We start from the raw sequence: 21,495 nt of genomic DNA on the forward strand, positions 1-21,495 counted from the left end.
GAAACGACTGAGTTGCGGATTCCGCCTCATATCTTAAATTCAATCGACCCACTTTAATAGTTATTACATTATGTAAATATTTAAAATACTAACCTACAAGAACTATAACTTCAACATTGGTTTAATATTAGGTTATTTTGAGTATTGAAAAGGTGTAGTATATCTGGTTAAGATTCATAGGGTGTCTCGAAAGTCGTACTTGGGTTAAATATAAGAAAGGAATAATCCCATTCACTTGTATTGACCTCTACTAAGGTCATCTGAGATATAAATCTACCTGTCACGTAATAATACGGGGAAAAGGGGGTAAATATAAATGAGTAGATTCACAGCCCTAATGCACTGTACTGGTCTTTGGCATGGGGACTTTGGGCTCCTAGCATGATTGGAGACTCTTCCTTCATAGATTTACCTGCCGCCTCCTTGCTATTGTCCTTAAGCACCGGATCCAGTTTATGCTTGTCAATGACAAGCCCGTCCTCTTTTCTTCTTTTCTTCTTCCTCTCCTTGGAGTCCACATCAGCCATATACTGTTTCTTACATCGTCGAACCTCTCTCTTTTCCAATACCCAGGGTTTACTCAAAACGTCCTTGCGAAAATTACGAATCTTGTCCCAGAATTGGACCTCTTGATTTGTGGATCTGACCCTCTGTAGTTTCTGCACCTTAATCTGCTTCTGTTCTCTGAAGACATTCGTACTACCCTTAACTTCGACGACCATGCCGACGTCAATTTCCGGGTATGGATCGGGGGCCGGGTCCTCTGCGTCGTTCCGATATCGGCTATCAACCGGCTTCGGGATATTTATGCTACATTCGATACACGCGCCAGTGCTATCATCAACAGTGTAGTTTCGGTGGCTATAATATTCGTCTATTGCAACCACAACACCGACTATCCGGACCCAACGGATGGGGTGGTTTAAGGAGAAGAATACATTGTCACCTTCGACACGGTAAGCCTCGGGTCACAAGTTTGGTAGCTCATCTGCTAGGTTCAAAAACATATACCTTCAAATCCAGGTCGACCTTCAAGACCATGGATGTCAGCAGCGCGTAGAGGACACCATGTATTTATCGTCGGGGACAGATGGAAGCAATACGCAGGATAGAAGGTCAGTGGTTCTGCACTTGTCATGGCATTTTGATAGACGGAATCAACTACTGAAAAGCAAAATACTGACGAGACTAGCGTGTTATGTCTTAAAATATTGAAAGAGGACGATTGAATATGATGACGCGACTGACGCGGAAGCTTTAGGTACCTTAAGTACATGTAAGCACTTAAGGTACATGTGCCCCACTCACCTCGGTTAGGGGTAGGTACCTCCTGAAAGGTACATACGTCATAGTTGACCGGTTGTGACTATATATGTACCTACCTTACATAACATACCTCATGTACTGTATGTACGATTACACCTGGCTAACACATCGCGAAATGATGCATTGAACACCAAGATGTTTGAATTACTTTATGAATTTTATGAAGTTTATGTTTGATGTAACTAGCAGTTAATCCCTAGCAGGTTCACAATTCCCAACCTATCGCATGCTTGCCTTGATAACTGATTCCCCTACTTGCCTGAATACCATATGCGCCGTAAACAAAATCCAGGCTCGATCCTACTTCTTGCTCTTCTTCCTCAACCTCGCTGCCGCAGCCTGGAAAGCTTCCTCAGAAGGCTCTTCCTCCGGACTAGCACGCTTCTTACCCTTCTTAGCGCTCGGTGCTGCGCCATACTTGGCCGCTAGATTGTCAAGAAAGTTGCTCCGACCCTGCTGGTTACGGCGAATAAGTGCTGCTAGGTCATCTTCGGACGATCCCTTCTTGCTTTTACTCTTGCCGTCTTTATTATCTTTCTTGCCAAATAACTTATCATGCACCCCTAATTCCTTGGCGTATTCCTCGGCCTCGACGCTTTCCTTGTTCGCGGCCTTGACTCGGGCTTCCTTGGATCTTTTGCTCTCCTTCGTGTAAGCTTTGAACGCAGGGACGTCCTTATTAGCGATGGCCTCGTCTATGATCGCGCGGAATCGTTCGTCGTCTTCGAGTACATCACTGAGCATGACTGACTCGTAGACCTTGTCCATGTTGCCTTTGTATTCTTCATATGCGATCAAGATGTCGTCCTTCTCTTCATCGGAGCCCTTGTACTGTTTCGCGAATTTTTCGATCGCATCAGCAGTGACTGTGTCGCGGTACTGCTCTCGGTAGAAGTCTGACCAGCTGAAGCCATCCGAGTCGACAATGGACTCGGATGTCGAGCCTGTCTCGTCGTAGCGTTTGCGCCTCGCCGGATCGGATAGAACTGCATATGCAAAGGCTATAGACTGAAAGGCCTCGTGGGCTTTCTGTTTCTGATCGTCGGGAACCTTATCTACAAAGAAATACCACACGTAAGAATACATACAATCCAAGCATTCTTGATTAATTAGATAGCTTACCTGGATGATTTTTTAGAGCGAGCTTTCGATAGGCAGATTTGATCTGGCCCTCATCTGCCGTACGCTCTAAGCCAAGGACCTCATACGGATCGATGGTAGGCGGTTCACCGGCGAGGAGGTCGTCCGAGTCATCCATGATGGGCAAGAATTGTCGGATAGAGTACGAAGCTGTGAGCGGCGAGATTTGTTTTAGTACCTTTAAGTTGGATGCTAGAAGTTGACAAAGTCGGGGGATCGCGTTACACGCGTTTCCTCTTTACGCGATTTATCGATAAGGATACGTCAATTACATAATTTATGTAGCGGGGTACCTGCATAGAGGTAGGTACCTGCATAGAACAGTGTACCTCATAATATTGTACATCTCTATTATCAAATTTATCATTTTGTTGCCTGTTTCACTGGTTCATCTGGAAAATGGCTGGAAGCGTTCCTCAGCAGGCGAGTGATATAAAGGCGGAAGACCATCAGGCGTATATGAAATTTGCGCTATCTCTTGCTACCAAATCCCCGCCAAAACCCACCAACTATCGAGTCGGAGCGGTGGTCGTGGACATAACTACGAACGAGATCTTGGCAACGGGGTATACACTCGAGCTTCCCGGTAATACTCACGCTGAGCAATGCTGCTTTGAGAAGCTTGCAGAAAAGTACGATATTGCAGCAAGCCGCATAGGTGAAGTCCTCCCGAACCAAGTCGCACTTTACACCACAGTAGAGCCATGCTCCCAAAGGCTCAGCGGAAACCTACCGTGTGTGGATAGGATATTAGCCATAGGGAATAAGATCAAGACTGTTTATGTTGGAGTTCATGAACCAGAAAAGTTCGTTAGCGATAATTCTAGCAAGCGGAAGTTAGAGGATGCCAACATCGGATTCGTACACGTCTCTGGATTTGAGAAGGAAATATTAGAAGTTGCAACGGCAGGTCATGATAAGCCCAGCTAAATGTAACTGCCGATGGAGTCTATTCGCTGTCATGTTGTATGCTATCGTATTCGACATACATCAATCATTTCAAAATACAAAGATGTTATGAACGATACGTTCCATCGACGTATAAGTAGACTGCCTGGGTATAGAAGAGAAGTTGACTAAGAACCGAACGAAATTAAAGAACTCCGGTGGAAAATACGACTATTGAGAATAAATTTATTCCGAGTTGCATCTAGAGAAACGTGTTGGAGTGATTTGATATGTGAGGAATCGAGCACGACGCAGGGTCCTACTGAAAAAGAAAGAAAAAAAGAAAATGACGTAGTCAAATCGAATAAAAACTGAAGTCGCAAAAAGATAAAGTCAAACCTAATACGAGGGTCGAACATGTTAGATAAGCTAGTTATTTTGGGGGGAGAAATGGAAGCCGTAATGAAGACAAAAAAAAATGAGGGGTTGCTTGTCCCAGTAAACTGGGAAGCATCAGGAATTGAGCCCGATGCGGGGGTCGAACCTTGAAGTTAATGTTAGCATTGATTGCGTGAATAACCTCGAGTGATGAGGATTACATACCCGCAACCTTGAGATTAAGAGTCTCACGCTCTACCGATTGAGCTAACCGGGCGTCTTGTGGTGAAAGATAGTCAGTTTTGGCAATATATAATAGTTTGTGCGATGATGATGTGCTATGATAGGTTGAGGAGGGTATGTTGTAACCCTAGGATGCCATACCTTAGGTATGTACATACCTAGGTTAGGTTACCTATGTGTTGTGTGCACTGTCCCTCGCTATTACTCATACTGTCCTGACTTATACGTATTAAAGACATCAATCATATATCAACTTTTTATTTCTACTTGGTGCACATATCAAATGGAAATTATATTCTAGTGGTCAAGACAAACAGACATGTTCTAACGATACCAATTATAGTATTCTTTCAATAATATGTATGTATTAACCAGCTAAACTAACAGATCCCTTCAATTCAACTATCTAAATTTGACAGGCTTCTCACGACGTCTACCATAAATGAATAGGGGTACCAACAGGGGCGCGGGTACCGCCGTCGTACAGTTCTAGATCCAGATCAACTCCTAGAGCTTGTCTGGCAAGCAAATCTATCATCATAGCGGCGATGTAGACGAGGTCTCTTGTAGCAAGAATCAGAGGATCGATTATCTCCCACCCAAACTCCTCCTGGCATTCGTCGCTCATAATAAAGAGAACAACTTCGATGATAAATTCTACAACGTGGACATCACTTCCCTTTGGGTCCATGGCGATCTCCGACTGGAGGTATTCATGTGGTCGCGACGCCTCATGCATACTATCGAACACCAGGAGCACGGGCACCATGTCGATCGGTAGGCTGTCAAAGTCGCCCTTTAGCAGTACCGGTTCCAGATAAGTCCTTTGAAAGGCCGACTGTATCTCGCTACGATTTAGAAATCGCAATGCTGCTTCGGGTTCGAAGAGACATAGCGATTGACCTAGCTGATCAACCGTTGGTGGATCACCCTTGAGGGATCGTTGTTCAAGATAGGTCATGTCTTCATCGTCACTTTCATTTTCATCACCATTGTCATCGCCATCGTCATCGTCGTAATTTCCCTCTGTATCGGTCCATCTACGCGTCTGCGTTATGTTAATATAGTGTTTAAGAAATAGATCCATATCCTTTTTTGCTTCAGAAAGCAACTCGCTATGAGTAGGTAAAGAAATCATGTTTCCTAAACTTACCACGCTTCACTGGGAAGACTATTCCGGGTAAGTATAAGTGTGAGTAAGTCGAGTAGTTTACGGGTTCACAATCAGCAAAAGCCACAAGCAGACTTACACATACACATATAAATAAGGATTTCCACTAGAAAAAGAAAGAAAAGCTTTCTCCTCTTTATCGCTGCAGGAGTATATGGGTTTAAACAATGATTGTCAAGTCTCACAATGACTATTTTATATTACAATCATTAGTTTACTACCTCACAATCATTGTATACGTAGAACACAATCTTTGTGTACTATGTAGTTCGTACAGCGCAAAGGGGCGAGCTCTAGTTGGTCAAATTCGGAACAGGGGGGGGCAACGCAGGTCTAACAGGTACGTACTTGTAGTAGTGGATATGGAGGGGCAATTCTTTTAGCCATTTCTAGCCAATCACAGTTGTCGCATTATCGATTTTTTTTAATTTTTATTTCTTTTTTGCGATGCAACTCCGACGCCGGCTTTGTGTAACGAATGCGCCAGGGCAGAAATCGAAGCTATCACCAATATCAACATCTGCCCCTCCTTATTCGTTGTTGACGGTGAATCGCTAGGAACGACCTCTTTGGAATCGTCAACGCCATTTACCGGATACAACTATCCATCATGGCTATGTTTGTATGTTCCTCTACCAACCACGAACTATCAATGCTCTATCGCGTGCAGCTTTCCCGTTCAAGCCTCCAAGAAACCTGACTGACGATGGGACGTCTTTAGCGGAGAGTCATCTCTCTCAATGCCTCCGCCCTTGCTATGCGGCAGGTCCGAACATCGATTGCCCGCTCGCGATTACTGTCGGTACCTGTGACTCGGCTCCGTACCTACTCCTCGACCAGTTCCCGACGGCAACAGGCCTTCCAGTCGCAAATTGATAGCACTCTCAATTCCTCCGCCCTCCAGTCTTCTCTGAGCTCCACCGCCCCGAGCAATCCGCAGACACTTACCGAGAAGATTGTACAGCTTCATGCAGATGGCCTCCGTGAAGGAAGAAAAGTCAGAGCTGGAGATTATATTACGCTGCGGTTGGTCTACGCTCGGTCTACGCCCGGTCTGGATATTAGGAAGTCGAGCTAATATCACCCTGCAAAAGGCCTCATAAGAGCATGACCCACGATAACTCCTGGCCCGTAATTACCAAGTAATAACACTTCATTGACTCATTGTAATAATAACACGCTAACTAGGCTGCGTAGATACATGGAAATGGGCGCCACCAGGGTCAACGATAATCGCCAGGTTGTCATGACGTATGCTAGCTTGCCTTATAATCCAGTTCACATTCCTTGTCTAATTATTCGCAGACTTGATCACGATGTACAGAACGACTCGGAACAAAATTTACGCAAATACCGCCTAATCGAGGAGTTCGCCAAAAAGCAGGGCATAGATTTTTGTATGCTGCCACTACCGGGACTTCCCCTCCCAAAGATATTTGAAGCATGTTAAACTAACTTAGTAGATCCTGCTAAACACGGGATCGGGCATCAAATTATGATTGAAGAAGGCTACGCCTGGCCAGGAACCGTCACGTAACTAGTTCCCAACCCAGATAAGATGCCTCACGTACCCGGTCCTAATCCGTTATTATAGAGTTGCTAGCGACAGTCACTCCAACATGTACGGTGGTATATCGTGTCTTGGCACGGCCATCGTCCGCTCGGACGCCGCAAGTGTCCTGGCAACCTCTACAATATTCTGGCAAGTTCCACCAATTGCGAAAATCACTTTCACGGGCGTCCTGCCTCCGGGAGTCACGGGCAAAGACACGATTATTGCCCTATGTGCTATGCTCAAATCCGATGTGCTAAATATGTGTGTAGAGTTCACCGGGTCTAAGCAGACTCTGGCAAGCATCCCCATTTCCGAACGCTTGACAATCGCCAACATGACAACCGAATGGGGAGCGCTATCAGGTAGCTACCCCCTTCTCCCGCAATTCCGCTCAGTTACTAATACGTATGGGTAGGTCTCTTTCCTATGGACGATATGCTTATCTCATGGTACCGCGCCAGAGCGACAATTGCAGCCATGTCTGATAGTCCCACCAAAGATCGTATAAATCACAAGCGGATTGACGAGCTTTTGGAAAACCCTCTAGTTGCTGATCCTGGTGCTGTATATGCTAAGGAATTTTATCTTAACCTGTAAGAAAAAACAGCCTTACCCCGTATCCCATTCATATATGTTATTCTAACAAGGCGTAGATCTACTCTTTCGCCCTTTGTTGCTGGTCCCAACTCTGTCAAAGTTGCTACCCCTGTTAAGAAGCTCGAGACTGAGGATATTGCCATAGACAAGGCATATCTTTTGAGTTGCACCAACGGCAGGAGTACGGATTTTGCTGCTGCTGCTCGTGTGTTCCGTGAGGCTGGCAATGATGGCAAGCCTGCTAAGGTTCATCCTCGTGTTAAGTTATATCTTGCACCTGCATCTCTAGCTGAACAGCAGATGGCGGAAGAGGCTGGAGACTGGCAGATCCTCGAACAGTCTGGAGCTGAGCTACTCCCGGCTGGGTGTGGTCCTTGTATAGGCTTAGGCCGTGTATGTAGCATATACTATATGTTCTTGACCTCTTTCTTCGGTGCTAATCTTTGATATAGGGATTGCTTGAGGAAGGCGAGGTAGGCATATCGGCGAGTAATAGGAACTATAAAGGGCGCATGGGTAATTAAACTCTATGGCTCCAGCTTTATATACGATACTAACTTGCTGTTTCAAGGTAATCCCAAGGCACTGTGTTATCTAGCCAGCCCTGAGGTAGTCGCAGCCAGTGCTATTCAGGGTAAGATTGCTAGCCCTGGTTGGTACCTGAAGCCTGAAGGTGTTGAAAAGGTTATCTTTGGTGAGGGGACCGGCGACTTTGTTGCCGACAAAGCTCGCTCTATTGGAGATGCTTTTGAACAAATTATTGTTGAGATGGATAACATGATTGGCGCTGCTGAAGGAGCCGTTGAGGAATCGGCCAGCCCAGCGGCCACTGAAGACGAGACCTTGACGGACGTCCTCCCAGGCTTCCCCGAGAAGATTGAGGGAGAGATTGTTTTCTGTGAGTGGTGATTACATACACTTACGGAGTCATTTGCTAACTGCGACAGGCGACAATGACAACATCAATACTGATGGTATCTACCCCGGACGCTACACCTACCAGGACGGCCTGACCACAGAGCAAATGGCCGAGGTGTGCATGGAGAACTACGATACCGAGTTCCGCAAAGTTGTTAAACCAAATGATGTGCTGGTGACCGGATTCAACTTTGGGTGCGGTTCTTCTCGTGAGCAAGCTGCCACTTCTATCTTAGCCAATCAGATTCCTCTCGTTGTTGCCGGTAGCTTCGGTAACATCTTCAGCCGCAATAGTGAGTACCCCTTGAAATTCTCTTACTTTTATTCATGATGTCAAAGAACTAATGGAAATATTTCAGGCATCAACAACGCTCTTCTTGGAATTGAAATCCCGAAATTGGTCGAGCGGCTTCGTGGAGCGTATAAGGACGACGCAGAGAAACCCCTGACTCGCCGTACAGGGTGGAAGCTACTTTGGGACGTCCGTCGCTCCAAAGTCATCATTACAGAGCAGGATGGCACCTCCTGGGAGCAAAAGGTTGGTGAGATGCCTCCTAGCGTTCAAGAAATCGTCGCCAAGGGAGGTGTGGTAAAGTGGGTGCAGTCTAAGATGCAGGGTTAAAAGGTGCTTGGGAAGAGTGAGTGCAAACTGTGAAGTTGGCACATTTGCGAAAAGCTGGAGTCATGATTCACCTGAGTCGATAGAGTACCTATGTTAAGATGTATAAAATGGGCTTAGGATTGGGCGGTAGTTACGGTACCGCTTCAAGACTTGGGCATTAGAAAAAAGTGTTTACTAATATGCTGGCGCTTGAGCAAGGCCGTACAGACTAAGAAACTCATACCAAATAGTCCGGCCTGCGGTATAAAATATACAACCTTCACTCTGCATGTCCCGCAGACGGCAGGGTGGCAAGGCGCAGAGCCGGGATGGCCGGTCAAGCTGAAAGGGGGAGGAAGAGAAAAGAGGAATAAATGCCGAGAGTGCAAGCCGATGGAGGAGGATAGACATCGGCTTATTTATATGCGCCCCAGGTGAAGAAAGGGGGAACATGAGGTGGATGGGACAACCCAAGAAAAGATATATTAGCAATGACTATACATAAAATACTGTATGTCAGTTTTATACCCAATATAAACAAATATCTCAATACAGTTATTAGTGCCATATATTGAAGTGTGAGGCTAATCAAGAGGGTCTTACTGCTGACTTCACCTATACACTTTAAATCTACAATAAGCTAGCAGCGAATACAGAGTAAACCAAGGCCCCTGGTCCTTATCATATTTTATGCGCGCATTCTAAGGTATTCTTCCAAAGGACCCGACTGTCGCGGATAGAATAGAAAAGGGCCATCATAGGTCGAGTTGAAAACATCTTCCGTATAGAACTCGCCTAGTCTTCCCCTATCCTTACCCTTCCCAACGGAGCCAAGTGGACCAGAAGCGGCTTCAAAGTCGAAATACCAAAGCGTCTTCGCAAGGATGAGTGATGTTTCTAAATACTCCAATAGCCTACCCACGCAATATCGCGGTCCTATGGAGAAGCTGGTAAAAGCCTCAAGCATCAACTTTCTATTAGCCTCATCACTACTCCACTGTCTCTGGATCGATACTACTGGAAGGGAGCCAGCGTTCTGGCTTGAACGTAAACAGCTCGGGGGAAATAGCAGCATTGTGGCTTAAGGCGTAAATGTTCACTCAAAATAGAGTACCCTTGGGGATGTAATGGCCGTCTATTACTAGTGGTTGCTTTCCCTCTCTTCGCCCAAAAAGGGAGGGAAACAAAAGAGATTGAATAATAGTTATGATACTTACCGCACGAATGAGGGGAGGGGATTCACGAAGCTTCCTTGGTTTCGGCCTTGCAAATGTATCAATGCCCCCTAAGTATTTATATATAGAAAAGATATCACCGAAACCCTAGGGCTGTGGTTTTTAAAACACGCAAGCTATAGTTGCGTGGTTGCTTAAAGGTGACTTATATTTCACGACCAACAGTTTAGTTTTCCACCTTCTATCGTGTTTTATGACAGTGGTGAATTTACCAAGCCTGTTGTAAAGTCGCGAGATACTCTAATTCTAAATAGTGATATACGTAAATAACTTCCCCTTTAAATTAAGGATTGGCTATCTATCATTTGGGTATCAGGTCAATCAGAAAGACACAAAACGGATTTGGTAGGCTAATACGGTAGTATCCAAAATACCCCTGGATTTTTATTTCTCCTGGAAAGCTGGAAAATGTAAAGACTGTCAAGAATTTTGTCCAAGATAGCCTAATTACTATTAATTAACATCATACAACCTGGACTGGATGGCTATTATAATATACTCGGCAAGACTCCTGTCTCTATGTTGGCGTGGCTCTTTACTCTGACTGGAACCGGATTTAAGCAAACCGTATACTAACCAGAGGGCTTAAGGAATTGCTATCAACCTGTTGTGGGATAACTACTTCAGGCCAGCCCGGGAGAATGGGTAGGAAATGATACAAAAGACACTAGAGGCCACATGAATACCATTGGGGACTTTTACAAGAATATCAAGTAGGTGGGAAGACTTAGAGAGTTAGGACACACAGCAAGGACGGACGGATATCAGCACCGGGTGGATAATCCTGATATAACAACGCAAGAAAGAGTTAGGAAATCTCTAGTCATTGCACTAAGAACGATATACATACATATTAGACTAGACTATTGATACTATCACGAGATAGAGCAAGAGGCATAGAAACAATTTTGTTGCTCCGCAAGGAACTCCAAGCTGGGTATGGGAACTTACGGCTATACATGCCGACATTGTCCTTTGCTTAGATGTCTCATCTAGAATCGTAACAGATACAGCTGAGAGCGGGCTTTCAGGCGTCGAGGAATCTGATAGGGGTAAATAGAAATGACTTCATTTAAGCTACTTGAAACTTAATCTAACGTTAGTAGGGACATATATTACATCAATGGGAGTGTTAGGAAGGAATGGTACATCACATTCATCGATAATCAAGATTTCTTACCTGTTCCTAAATTAAGTAGCGGTTTGAATTCGATACTTGTGCATGTCCTTTAATTTAACTTGGAGTGATCTACCAGAATATCGTTATTGAAGAGCATTTTCCACACATGAATTCCGTACTATTCTATCGTCATCGATCTATAGTTGATATTTGTTGAAGGGCTATTACGCAAGACAACTTTCAGCTTATGTATATTGTCGCACAACCTGCCCAATGGTTCAAACCAAACGGTCTCTTTATGGGGATGTCGTGTATCCTATGAGTCACACTGATTGTAAGGACCCGGCTCGAGGTCTAGACGAGGACCAGGGACTTCTGTTCGCAGCGGGATTGATGCAATACTTATCACAAGGGTTGGCAGTACTGCATGACAGCACAGCAATTTCGGAATTAATGGGGCTATGCCGATCTATCTGGTCGAATGAGGCCGTACAAACGGACCGTAACTTCTAATATCACCTCAACCCGAGCGAACAAGCCCGTATCCAAATCCCGGAGGGAATCTGAGCTGACTGCGAGTAAGCACCCTCGCGGCATCCGCTCTATGGCTTGGAAGACTGGAGACGAAGGTAGCAGCGCGGGTAGCGGGTCGGTCCGGTAGTACTAGTATCCCCATGGGGATTAGTTGGTGCTGGATGGCACAACGACCTAAACAGATATTGTCCCATATTCACTTCTGAACACAGGCGTACATAGGACTCTGATTCCTCGATGGTTGTGGGGAAGATCGGGGGCAACTTGGGCCTAAGGAGTCTACGTGTCAGACTCTCTAGCGAGGTTAATAGCCATGCTGTGAGGCCCAATTCTTACCCTCCAATAAGATGTTACATCTTGAGGCGCAATATGCAGGGTGGCGTCCTGCAGAAGAAGAAGTGGCGCGGTTGCTTCGGTTCGCAATATGCACGTGGGCAGTCCGGGCAGCATCCAGCCAATTGGTGGTCTAGTGAGGCTGAAGTTGGTCAGGTAGTTGATAAGTTGTAGGTTAAGGTGTAGGTACTAGATAGATTGCTAGTAAAGGCGCTGTAGTTTGCCAAGGAAACAAGGTGACGACTCGGAAGGTTACCGCTATCGATATACTGTTAATATAAAGAGAACGAACCTAGGATTGCTGATTGGGTCGCCTTGGCTTGCACATAAGGTACATATGTAGCTAAGATATGACTCTTCCAAAGGCCAGCCAGAGTGACTCATAAGCTGGTTGACTTTTGGATGCCTATGGCTTACAGCAATAGTGGGCTGACAAGTTTTGCTGTCAAAGAGACATATCACTTTTTTAAAGCACCTCAAAGGTGTTTTCGATATCCACTGGCTTTTATCATTAAGTAAAAAGGATGATTGGTTAATGTGATAGGGTTTCGGACAGCATTCCTGCTATTTTCTTAACCAAATCATACCTAGGTACCTATACAGCTATATGACAGTAATCCCTGTTTGGATAAAAAAAAAGTAAACCAAGATAGTTTAGCGGTGTAGACGGGAAACAGAACAGGGATGTCCGCAATCAGCTACCGTAAATGTTGTATAATTCTCTCAGTTATATCCCTACGATATTTATACAATGTTTGCCTCTCATGAGATGGTTGAAGGGATATACGAGCAAGTATTAGATATCAGGAAGGTTGCGAAGCAGTATATATGTATTTTGACAAATATTTTTGTATTTTTGGTTGGTGCGAGTGACGTTTTGTTTATGCAAGACGCACAGTTGTAGGGCAAGAAAAGACAGGGGGGCAAGGGGACAGGGGCACAGGGGGGATTGGTTCAGACAGGGGTAGCTTGCAGCTCTGATCCGTGTGCGCGGGTCCTCGAAACGCCAAAATTGGGTGTTAAACGGTTCAGCTGCCCGATCGGTGGTTCAATATCTAGATGTCGAGTATCGTGAATACGTATTCAATGCGTATTGTATGTACAAACCCGTAGTTAGAACGTACAACTACCTACCTAATAACTATACGGAACGCACCTAATATATGAACAAGCCGACTTACACACCGCTCTTGAGGGAAAGAAGAAGAATCGCAAAGAAGAAGTAACCGTTTTACAAGGGAAATTTGATTTTATAAAAGAATATTAGCTTGTTTAAGTACCTAGGTTAGAAACTGTATGTATGAATGTATGTACCTGTAACATGTATCCTGCGTGACAACTTCGATTTTACGTGAGCCCTGTAAGTGACTTCATGTTGTATGTACCTTTAATGGGCCCTTAGTGTCGGCAAGCTAACGAGCTGGGCTTTATTTCACACTCCCCTTCCCAAGATTCTATGATACTTTTCTTTAGGTAGATTTTGTCTTTGTTATTTTCGGCTTAAGTCACTGTTAGACCCCTCTCTTCTCCTCTAGCCTTATACATAGAAAAGGAACCCCTTAACGGTTTATTTTCATCTCTTCTTTATCTATAGAGCTAGAGCTTCTAGGACTGTCTATCAGAGTTAGACCCTACTCATATCGCCATATCGCCCCATATCGGAGCTTAACCTGCTTAACCTGCTTCACCGGCTTCACCCCACACCGGTAGACCCAGCAGGTGAAGTCAATCCGATCTTTAATCGCTATCATCTCTGGTATGTAACTATCCTAGTGATCATCCTAGTGAATCGGCGCTTCATTGCATCAGTTTCGGGATCCTTACAACCCCCCAGCTTTTGTTATTTTGGCTTCAAACACAACCAAACAGTTTTCACAATCAAGCCCTCCTACCTTACTTGCCCTGATGACAATCACCCTATAGAAAGGGCGTCGCCTTCTTGCTACATCAAGACACACATACTTCCCTATATGGCACTATTAATATCGCCTCACATCTCACATCCTGTTCATGTGCCTTAATCCCCCTCTCTCACGCTCATGACCTATTAAAACCAGCATCTCATACTATTACAGATATACCTTAATGCGTATCAACTAGACATCCGTGTTGTCTGTTACCTAGCATACCTATCTACCTATCTTTACACACTCTCAGGTGAGAATCTTTCCTAACTCCATCTACGGTCGCCAGAGTCCATCCATCTAACTCTATAAGTACCTTCATAGCCATCAATTATCGTTATTTGACTACCTCCGGGAACTGCTTTAGCATTTTAACCATTCCCAAGCTTCATATCTCCCAAGTTTAGTTACATGCCCTAAGAATAGCTTTCCCTAGTCACTCTTTCTCAATCGTGTTGCAACAGCCAATATGGCAGATCGCGGCAGAGGTAATCGTGGCCGTGGAGACCGTGGTGGAGGACGAGGTGGCCCTCGTGGCGGACGTGGTGGTGGTGGGAGTGCCACCTTTTCTGGATTTGACCAGGGAGGCGGACGCGGCGGCGGACGTGGCGGCGGTGATTATCGCGGAGGTAGAGGAGGAGACTTCCGCGGAGATCGCGGTGGCGGACGAGGCGGAGGAGACTTTCGTGGTGGTGGACGAGGTGGCGGTGATTTCCGTGGCGGCCGAGGAGGACGAGGTGGCCGAGGCGGTCGAGGCGGATTTGTTGGTGAGAACGAAGTGTACAAGTAAGTTTCGGTTCATTCTTCGTGTGCTTTGATGCTAACACAGTTGTAGGTCGAATGGAGCACCTCGCCCAGACGATAGCATTACTATGCTTGAGAACAAGATTCTCAATGACTTCGGGATGGCGGCCAAAATGTCAGCCTTGAAGTTATCGTCTAGCAAGAGCAAAAAGCCTTCTGCAGAAGAATGGATGCCTCTCCGGCCGGCTTTTGGTACGAAGGGCACAGAAGTTACTCTTTGGGCCAACTATTTCGCATTGGACGTCAAGCAGACGCCGTCACTATATAAATACACCCTGGAAGTGACGTTAGATAAGGAAAGTAGTCTCAAGAAGGACGAGGGCTCATCAGAAGCAAAACCAGGCGCGAAGAAATCTGATAAGAAGGGTGACGTCCCAATGGAAGCGAAAGGGATGAAGCTTCAAGCTATCGTCAAGATCGCTCTTGGTCAGATCGCTAAAGGAATTCCTTATGCGACCGAGTTCAAGAGCCAAGTTGTTACACTCAAACCGCTGCAACTACCCAAGGATCAAGTAGTCAAGGTTCCTTATACCGATGAAGGCAAGAATGATGTTTACGACGTCAAGTTTTCTAGTGCACCCGACATTGACATGGACAAGCTGAGAGCGTATGCCCAATCCATGCAGGATCCTACTGGAGATACATCGTTCCCGAAATTTATAGAGGCCATCGATGCAATCAGCATAATCACTGGATACCGAGCTCGCTCCAACGATCAAATTGCGTCTGTAGGCCGAAGCCGACATTTCCCCCTTGATATCCCCTCGGAAATTAACCAGTTGGGCTACCCAGACAACAACACGGTCATTCGTGGATACTTCCAAAGTGCTCGACTAACCACGGGCCGTATCCTACTAAATGCCAATGTGTCCCATGGCGTATTCCGTACGAGTGGAAACGTGGCTGCTTTGATGAAAAGTTATGGTACTAATGCTCCACACCAGCTCAACAAGTTCTTAGCAGGTCTACGTTGCAACTGTAGAATTCTCGCTGAAAAAACAGTTCCGGGCTCGAAAGGGGGTCAGAAATCAGGGGAAAAAATAATAAAGAAGCAGATCGCTGGCATTGCTATGCCTAACGATGGCAAGGGTCAGAAAAAGCAGCCGCTGGTGAAGCGCGCTGGTGGCGGCCCTACGGAGGTCTCCTTTTTCCTCTCAGGTTCTGTTCCACCGGGTCTGAAGGAAGATGCTTACTGCACAGTCGCAGATTATTATCTCAAAAGTTCGTTTTGTCTTGTTTTCAGTCGAGCTCAATGCTAACCACCACACAGAATATGGCTACAAAGTAGACCCCAACCTGCCTGTCGTCAGATTTGGCACAGTAAGACCAATCTACATGCCGGCGGAGTTGCTCGAAGTTATACCGGGACAACCTCTCAAGCGCAAAACAACAGGTGACGAGACAGCGCAGATGATCTTGTTTGCTTGTCGGTCGCCCTGGGCCAATGCGACGTCGATCATGAATGAGGGTCGTAAGTGCCTAGGACTAGATGGCAACAAGGCGCTTGTAGGTGTTTACCTTAATATCTCATACTATATGAACCTTGCTAATCATTCTACAGACGGATTTCAAAGTTAACGCTGGTAAGGAGCTGCTGGCGGTGAAGGGACGCGAGCTAACACCGCCTATTATTGCCTATCTGAACCTCCAGAACAGGCCGCAAAATGCCTTCGTTAATGACGGCAGTTGGAATATGCAAAATGTGAAAGTCGTCAAACCCGGTCGACCAATTGCCAGGTGGACGTGGATTAATGTCGACTACTTCCAGAATAACACTCCGGAAGACCTTCGCGATGCCATGAAAGCCTTTATTCAGTTCATGATAAAGACGGGTATCAGCATAGCCGGTGCTCCAATGCCGTCGGCGAACAATACAGTTCACTGCTCGAGAAACGAGCCTCCTATTGTTCGCCTGAGGGAGAGGTTTACCCAATTCCAAAACAATCCCCCCCAATTCGTGTTCGTCGTCCTTCCTGGCAAGAAGACCGACAAAGACATATACAAGGTCGTAAAGCTGCTGGGCGATGTTGAATTCGGATACCACACCGTGTGCGTGCTTCGATCCAACATTATTAAGTGTAGCCCGCAATATTTTGCGAACGTCGGTCTGAAGGTCAACTTGAAGATGGGCGGCATTAACCACAAGTTGAAGGATGATGTCCCCATCATTAAAGAGGGTAAGACAATGGTTCTAGGGTACGACGTTACCCATCCGACGAACCTCGCAGGCGGCTCAGGTGGTCTTCCGAGCTTGGTTGGAATGGTATCGAGCATAGACCGGGATCTAGGCCAGTGGCCTGCTGCGGCTTGGTCTCAGACAGGAAAGGTCGAGATGCTGAACGAAACCTTGAAGGAGAAGTTTGCTTCGCGTCTGGATCTATGGAGGTCTCACAACAACAAGGCCTTGCCGCAGAACATTATCATATTCCGAGATGGTGTGTCCGAAGGCCAGTTCACACAGGTCTTGGATAAGGAGCTTCCGTACATCCGACAGGCTTGCGCGCAAAAATACCCAGCAAACCAGCAACCTAAGATCTCTATTGTAGTATCAGTGAAGAGACACCACACGCGTTTCTACCCTACAGATCCCGCGCATATGACAAGATCTCGAAACATCAAGAGCGGGACGGTGGTAGACCGAGGAGTTACTCAGGCTACAGTATGGGATTTCTTCCTAACCGCCCACCAGGCCCTACAAGGTAATCATCCCTATCCTCTGTGACGCCGCCACACGTTTTGCTAACTTTTTGACGTCATATAGGCACAGCCAGGCCAGCTCATTACACTGTCCTACTAGACGAAGTCTTCCGCCCGACCCTCGGATCGGAAGCAGCTAATGGTCTCGAGGCCTTGACGCACGAGATGTGCTACCTCTTCGGCCGAGCAACCAAGGCCGTCAGCATCTGTCCGCCAGCATACTATGCCGACATCGTGTGTACTCGACAACGATTATACCTCGATGATTACTTCGAGCGCGCTGAGACGCAGTCCACGTCTAGCACCCAGACCACAGTGGTAGCCCCAGATATCCACCGGAACTTAGAACACACTATGTACTACATTTAAGGTACGGCACGGCGTTGATTTGATCAGATTTGATTTCTGCGATGTATTGATGGGTCAATGGCGATTGTTTTTGGGAAGAAAATTCCGGGTTAATATACCCGCGTGCAGGAAGCACTGCTTACGAGTGATGTCGTGGCAATTAAACAGAGCTTATAGAGCATGCGTATGGGATTCTGTTAGGTCAATAGGTTAAACGTTGAATTATGAAGCGATGTTTTTTTTAACTCGGGTTGGTCTTCATGTCATTGAATTATGTGAAATTGTGACACTACCATTATGAGCGTGTAGATGACGGGGGTACTGATGGTTGCTTAATGGCACTGAGCAAGCGTACTGACAACGGACAAGCAAAACACTAGATACAGACAGCAAATCCATAGACGGGGTTTTATCTGATCCTCCCACCCATGCCACCCGCGTCGAAAACCAAGCCTATACCAAACATACAGCACATCTATCTGAAAATCCTATGTACGGAATGCCATCCAGATACATACCAATCCAGCGAACATGCACTCACCTCCTTAAGGATACCCACGCCGGCGTTTCTGCAGCTTCGACGCAGCACATAACTCGCCCGCCCCCTCATAAAACGTATCAAACTCAGCAGCCGGCGTACACGCTCTCCAGATCTCGCCTGCGGCCGTAGCCGCGTTGCCATCGCCCTTCTTCTCGATCTTCTTCCACTGGAGGCCTAGCGCGGCGAGGAACGCCACAGTCGCCGCGGCTGCCGAGATGTAATACGTGTGCCGCAGGCCGCTCATGTAAGCGCCTAGCACGGCGTTGAGCATGCGTTCTTGGCCGATGGACGATAGGACCTGCCGGACCTGGGACGCGCCGCTGTGCGTAAAGAGTTCGGGGTCGAGGTGTGGCGCGTCGCGGGCTAGGCCGTTGATGAGGCCGTTTTGGAATACGGTTTGGGCGACGGCGATGAAGAGGGCGCCGCCGAGAGACTATTTTGGTTTATTTTTTTTATTAGTTTTGGGAGCGGTTTCAAGATGGATTGGTGTTGTTGATACGACGAACCTGGAAGAATTGCACACACGACGTAGCCTGCGGAACCAGCTCTCTCGAAACTACATTCTGCACTACGATGACACTGGCCTGAAATCCGATGCCTACGCCCAGCCCGTCGAGGACCTGGTACCCGAACCAGTTGGCAAAGGGGGTATGCAGGTCCAAGGTCGTGATCAGTCCCGCGCCGACGGCGACCATGGCGATCTCAACTAGGATAAACGGGTTGTAGTAACCGGTGGCGGTGATGAGGGCACCTGAGATGATCGAGCTGACGACTACGGATATGAGGAGGGGTAAGAGCTTGATGCCTGCCCTGACGGCGCTGTCTCCCTGTATGGCTTGGAAGTAGAGGGCTGCTGTAGGTCAGATATCTATATTACACGTCTTCGAATTACTGGAATGGTAAGAGTACACTAACAAAGATAATAGATTAGGGGGAAGAACGAGGCTCCGAAGAAGGCGGCAAACTGTTACATCCCAAATTAGCAATTGCCCTTCTCAGAATGTCTCACAGGTGGTTTTGGTCTTGGAGTGGCTGTTAGGCCTCGATTGTGAATAGTTCCACGAAGCACAGGTAAATTCGGGATTGTACTTACTAGCATAGCGCACAACAAGTTTCGATCCTTGAAGAACCTTGGAGGTAACAAGCCCTTGTCCTGCTGGTAATGCTCAATGCCAATAAAGATCAGGGCCATGGCACCAGCACCGGCAAATAAGCCGATAATACGGCGGTCGCTCCACTACGACATCTAGAGTTAACATATGTAGTATACAGGAACCCCGGAATTATAGCTGAGTTATCAGACATACCGGAAACCGAGAACCTCCCCATTGGAGCGCGAGGAGTAACATGATGATCGCCGGCATTAATACCACAGCCCCTATCAAGTCAAGTTCCAGAACCCGCGCGAGGAAAGGTTGGCCGTCCGGATTGTTAACCCGGGCAATTTTCAGGAAGAAGAATATCACCGCCATCGCGAGTCCCCCGATCGGCAGGTTGATATAGAAACACCATCTCCAGGTGAGATGGTCCGTGAAGGCGCCCCCTAGCAGGGGCCCGGCGACGGACGCGATACCCCACATGCAGCCGAACATACCGAACATGAGAGGTCGTCTCCGAAGAGGCAGAGTGTACGATAAGATGACGATTGAGCCAGAGAACAAACCTGCGCTGCCCATTCCCGCTACGGCCCGTCCGATGATGAAGGCTGTGGAAGAGGGCGCCATGGCCGAGACCAAGCTGCCAAGTTCGAAGAGTGCGATAGCGCCTAGGAATGAGTACTTGATGTCGAAGATCCGGTATACTTTGCCGTATAGCGGTTGTAGTGCGGTCGAGGTCAAGAGGTACGAGCTACCGTACCAACCTATGTCCCCCACGCTACCATATTCACTGGTAATAGCGCCCAGCGCCGGGGCGATAATGGTCTGGTCGAGGGCTACAAGGAAGACACCCATGCAGAGAGATAGGATAATCAGGTGTAGTTTGAGTCCTGTTGGGTATTCATTCTCTTCATCGTCTTGGGTGATGTTTTCCCTGGACGGGGTTTTGGATGTATCAACAAGATCGATGTCGTATAGCCCCTTGTCTTCCCAGGGACCCGAAATATCGATGGAATTCGTAACGGTATCCGCCGCCGAGATAGACATGTTGAGGTCCCTCCGGTTCTATTACGAAGATTAACTCTCTGCTAACCCCCAGGATAAGTTATACGTTGATCTGTTCGAAATAGCCGGGCTGCCTTCATAGACGATACCTCCCACGCAGCTTTTAATGTATAGCAAGGCAGAAGGGTGAAGACTCCCTATAACTAAGTAGAAATACAAACAAGATAACAATAATCGATACGACAGAACACGTAATATCGATCACGACGGGACTTTCGTGATGCCCAACGAATTACGAGAAGGTGCGCAGCACATTCTCCTCCTTAATAGCTACTGGAGAGGAGATGTAGGAAATAGGCTCTATGCATGCTGCAGCTTTCATGCTTAATCGAGTGCCGAAGAGCTCCGATGGCTTAGGACCATGATTTTCACTCAATGTCACCTTCAAGGCATCCTTGAAAGGGGCACATAACCCACGACACCCAGGAGAGTAGTTGGAAATCTGAGTAAACGAGGTTGGGGACTCGACTTGGGATCCCGTCCGACATAATCTTGCAAGCTGTCGTCTGATTAGAATACCAATCTAGCCTCAAGGTGGGTATTATTAAAGTTGGTGTGTCGTCATTGATTGATGGCCACCCAGTCTATTACCCAGTCTATTAGAGTTCAAAGACTTGAGTCTGTCTGATCATTTTAAGATCCGACAGTCCGTAGCCGGCGTGGTAAGTCGACATCGAAGACACAGTTTATCTGACACCCTGTCTTCGTTAGTGCAACCCCTGTTGATGTCTCATCATAGTCCAACGCCTGATTTCACGTTTAGTTATCTCTAGAAATCCTCATACTACGACTCCTCGGAATCGGGACTTCAATTTGAAGTCCATGGTCAACACCACCTTTGTATATCGTGATAAAGTGGAAAGCATGCGCTTCATAGAGCAAATATACAGTTACGTGATTATCGTAGACTTGAAACCACGATCCTAACTACTTATATCAAGGATAAGGATACGATGCCGTGTTCATTATAGGTTTTGCACTTGTATCGATGGGCAAATAG

General features: G+C 46.7%; 7 protein-coding genes and 1 pseudogene across 8 annotated transcripts; 3 read left to right on the top strand and 5 right to left on the bottom strand.

The window, feature by feature from the left end:
* Window positions 1–96: 96 nt before the first annotated feature.
* F4813DRAFT_343806 (uncharacterized protein) lies at window positions 97–1,294 on the bottom strand. Its single transcript, XM_049241575.1, has 2 exons — window positions 1,012–1,294; window positions 97–946 (listed from the first exon to the last, which is right to left on the bottom strand). The coding sequence occupies exons 1-2, from the start codon at window positions 1,274–1,276 to the stop codon at window positions 327–329; spliced, it is 885 nt and encodes a 294-aa protein (XP_049104158.1). The 5' UTR covers window positions 1,277–1,294; the 3' UTR covers window positions 97–326.
* A 155-nt stretch (window positions 1,295–1,449) lies between these two features.
* F4813DRAFT_343807 (chaperone protein dnaJ 6) lies at window positions 1,450–2,742 on the bottom strand. The gene is made up of 2 exons (XM_049241576.1): window positions 2,449–2,742; window positions 1,450–2,381 (listed from the first exon to the last, which is right to left on the bottom strand). The coding sequence occupies exons 1-2, from the start codon at window positions 2,582–2,584 to the stop codon at window positions 1,627–1,629; spliced, it is 891 nt and encodes a 296-aa protein (XP_049104159.1). The 5' UTR covers window positions 2,585–2,742; the 3' UTR covers window positions 1,450–1,626.
* A 52-nt stretch (window positions 2,743–2,794) lies between these two features.
* F4813DRAFT_343808 (cytidine deaminase-like protein) lies at window positions 2,795–4,010 on the top strand. Its single transcript, XM_049241577.1, has 2 exons — window positions 2,795–3,898; window positions 3,958–4,010. The coding sequence occupies exon 1, from the start codon at window positions 2,866–2,868 to the stop codon at window positions 3,394–3,396; it is 531 nt and encodes a 176-aa protein (XP_049104160.1). The 5' UTR covers window positions 2,795–2,865; the 3' UTR covers window positions 3,397–3,898; window positions 3,958–4,010.
* On the bottom strand, window positions 3,937–4,009 carry F4813DRAFT_t15 (annotated as a pseudogene). Its single transcript has one exon. The product of its transcript is annotated as a tRNA-OTHER (tRNA).
* A 248-nt stretch (window positions 4,011–4,258) lies between the features above and the next one.
* Window positions 4,259–5,365, bottom strand: F4813DRAFT_343809 (uncharacterized protein). Its single transcript, XM_049241578.1, has one exon. The coding sequence runs from the start codon at window positions 5,111–5,113 to the stop codon at window positions 4,409–4,411; it is 705 nt and encodes a 234-aa protein (XP_049104161.1). The 5' UTR covers window positions 5,114–5,365; the 3' UTR covers window positions 4,259–4,408.
* A 229-nt stretch (window positions 5,366–5,594) lies between these two features.
* Window positions 5,595–9,383, top strand: F4813DRAFT_343813 (uncharacterized protein). Its single transcript, XM_049241579.1, has 13 exons — window positions 5,595–5,768; window positions 5,868–6,172; window positions 6,241–6,288; window positions 6,344–6,397; window positions 6,452–6,543; window positions 6,610–6,679; window positions 6,741–7,063; window positions 7,117–7,294; window positions 7,355–7,691; window positions 7,751–7,814; window positions 7,870–8,196; window positions 8,246–8,509; window positions 8,576–9,383. Exons 1-13 carry the CDS (start codon window positions 5,757–5,759, stop codon window positions 8,836–8,838), a joined length of 2,337 nt encoding a protein of 778 aa, XP_049104162.1. The 5' UTR covers window positions 5,595–5,756; the 3' UTR covers window positions 8,839–9,383.
* Window positions 9,384–14,412: 5,029 nt separating this feature from the next.
* F4813DRAFT_378525 (Piwi-domain-containing protein) lies at window positions 14,413–17,813 on the top strand (the record flags this gene model as incomplete). Its single annotated transcript, XM_049245343.1, has 5 exons — window positions 14,413–14,729; window positions 14,779–15,968; window positions 16,018–16,253; window positions 16,309–17,446; window positions 17,509–17,813. The coding sequence occupies 5 exons, from the start codon at window positions 14,413–14,415 to the stop codon at window positions 17,811–17,813; spliced, it is 3,186 nt and encodes a 1,061-aa protein (XP_049104163.1).
* Window positions 17,814–18,337: 524 nt separating this feature from the next.
* Window positions 18,338–20,477, bottom strand: F4813DRAFT_384912 (MFS general substrate transporter; the record flags this gene model as incomplete). Its single annotated transcript, XM_049246174.1, has 5 exons — window positions 18,338–18,766; window positions 18,840–19,183; window positions 19,249–19,297; window positions 19,427–19,570; window positions 19,641–20,477. The coding sequence occupies 5 exons, from the start codon at window positions 20,475–20,477 to the stop codon at window positions 18,338–18,340; spliced, it is 1,803 nt and encodes a 600-aa protein (XP_049104164.1).
* Window positions 20,478–21,495: the final 1,018 nt, after the last annotated feature.

The sequence above is a fragment of the Daldinia decipiens genome (assembly GCF_022478715.1).
Source record: "Daldinia decipiens strain CBS 113046 unplaced genomic scaffold F4813scaffold_2, whole genome shotgun sequence".
Lineage (NCBI taxonomy): Eukaryota > Fungi > Ascomycota > Sordariomycetes > Xylariales > Hypoxylaceae > Daldinia > Daldinia decipiens.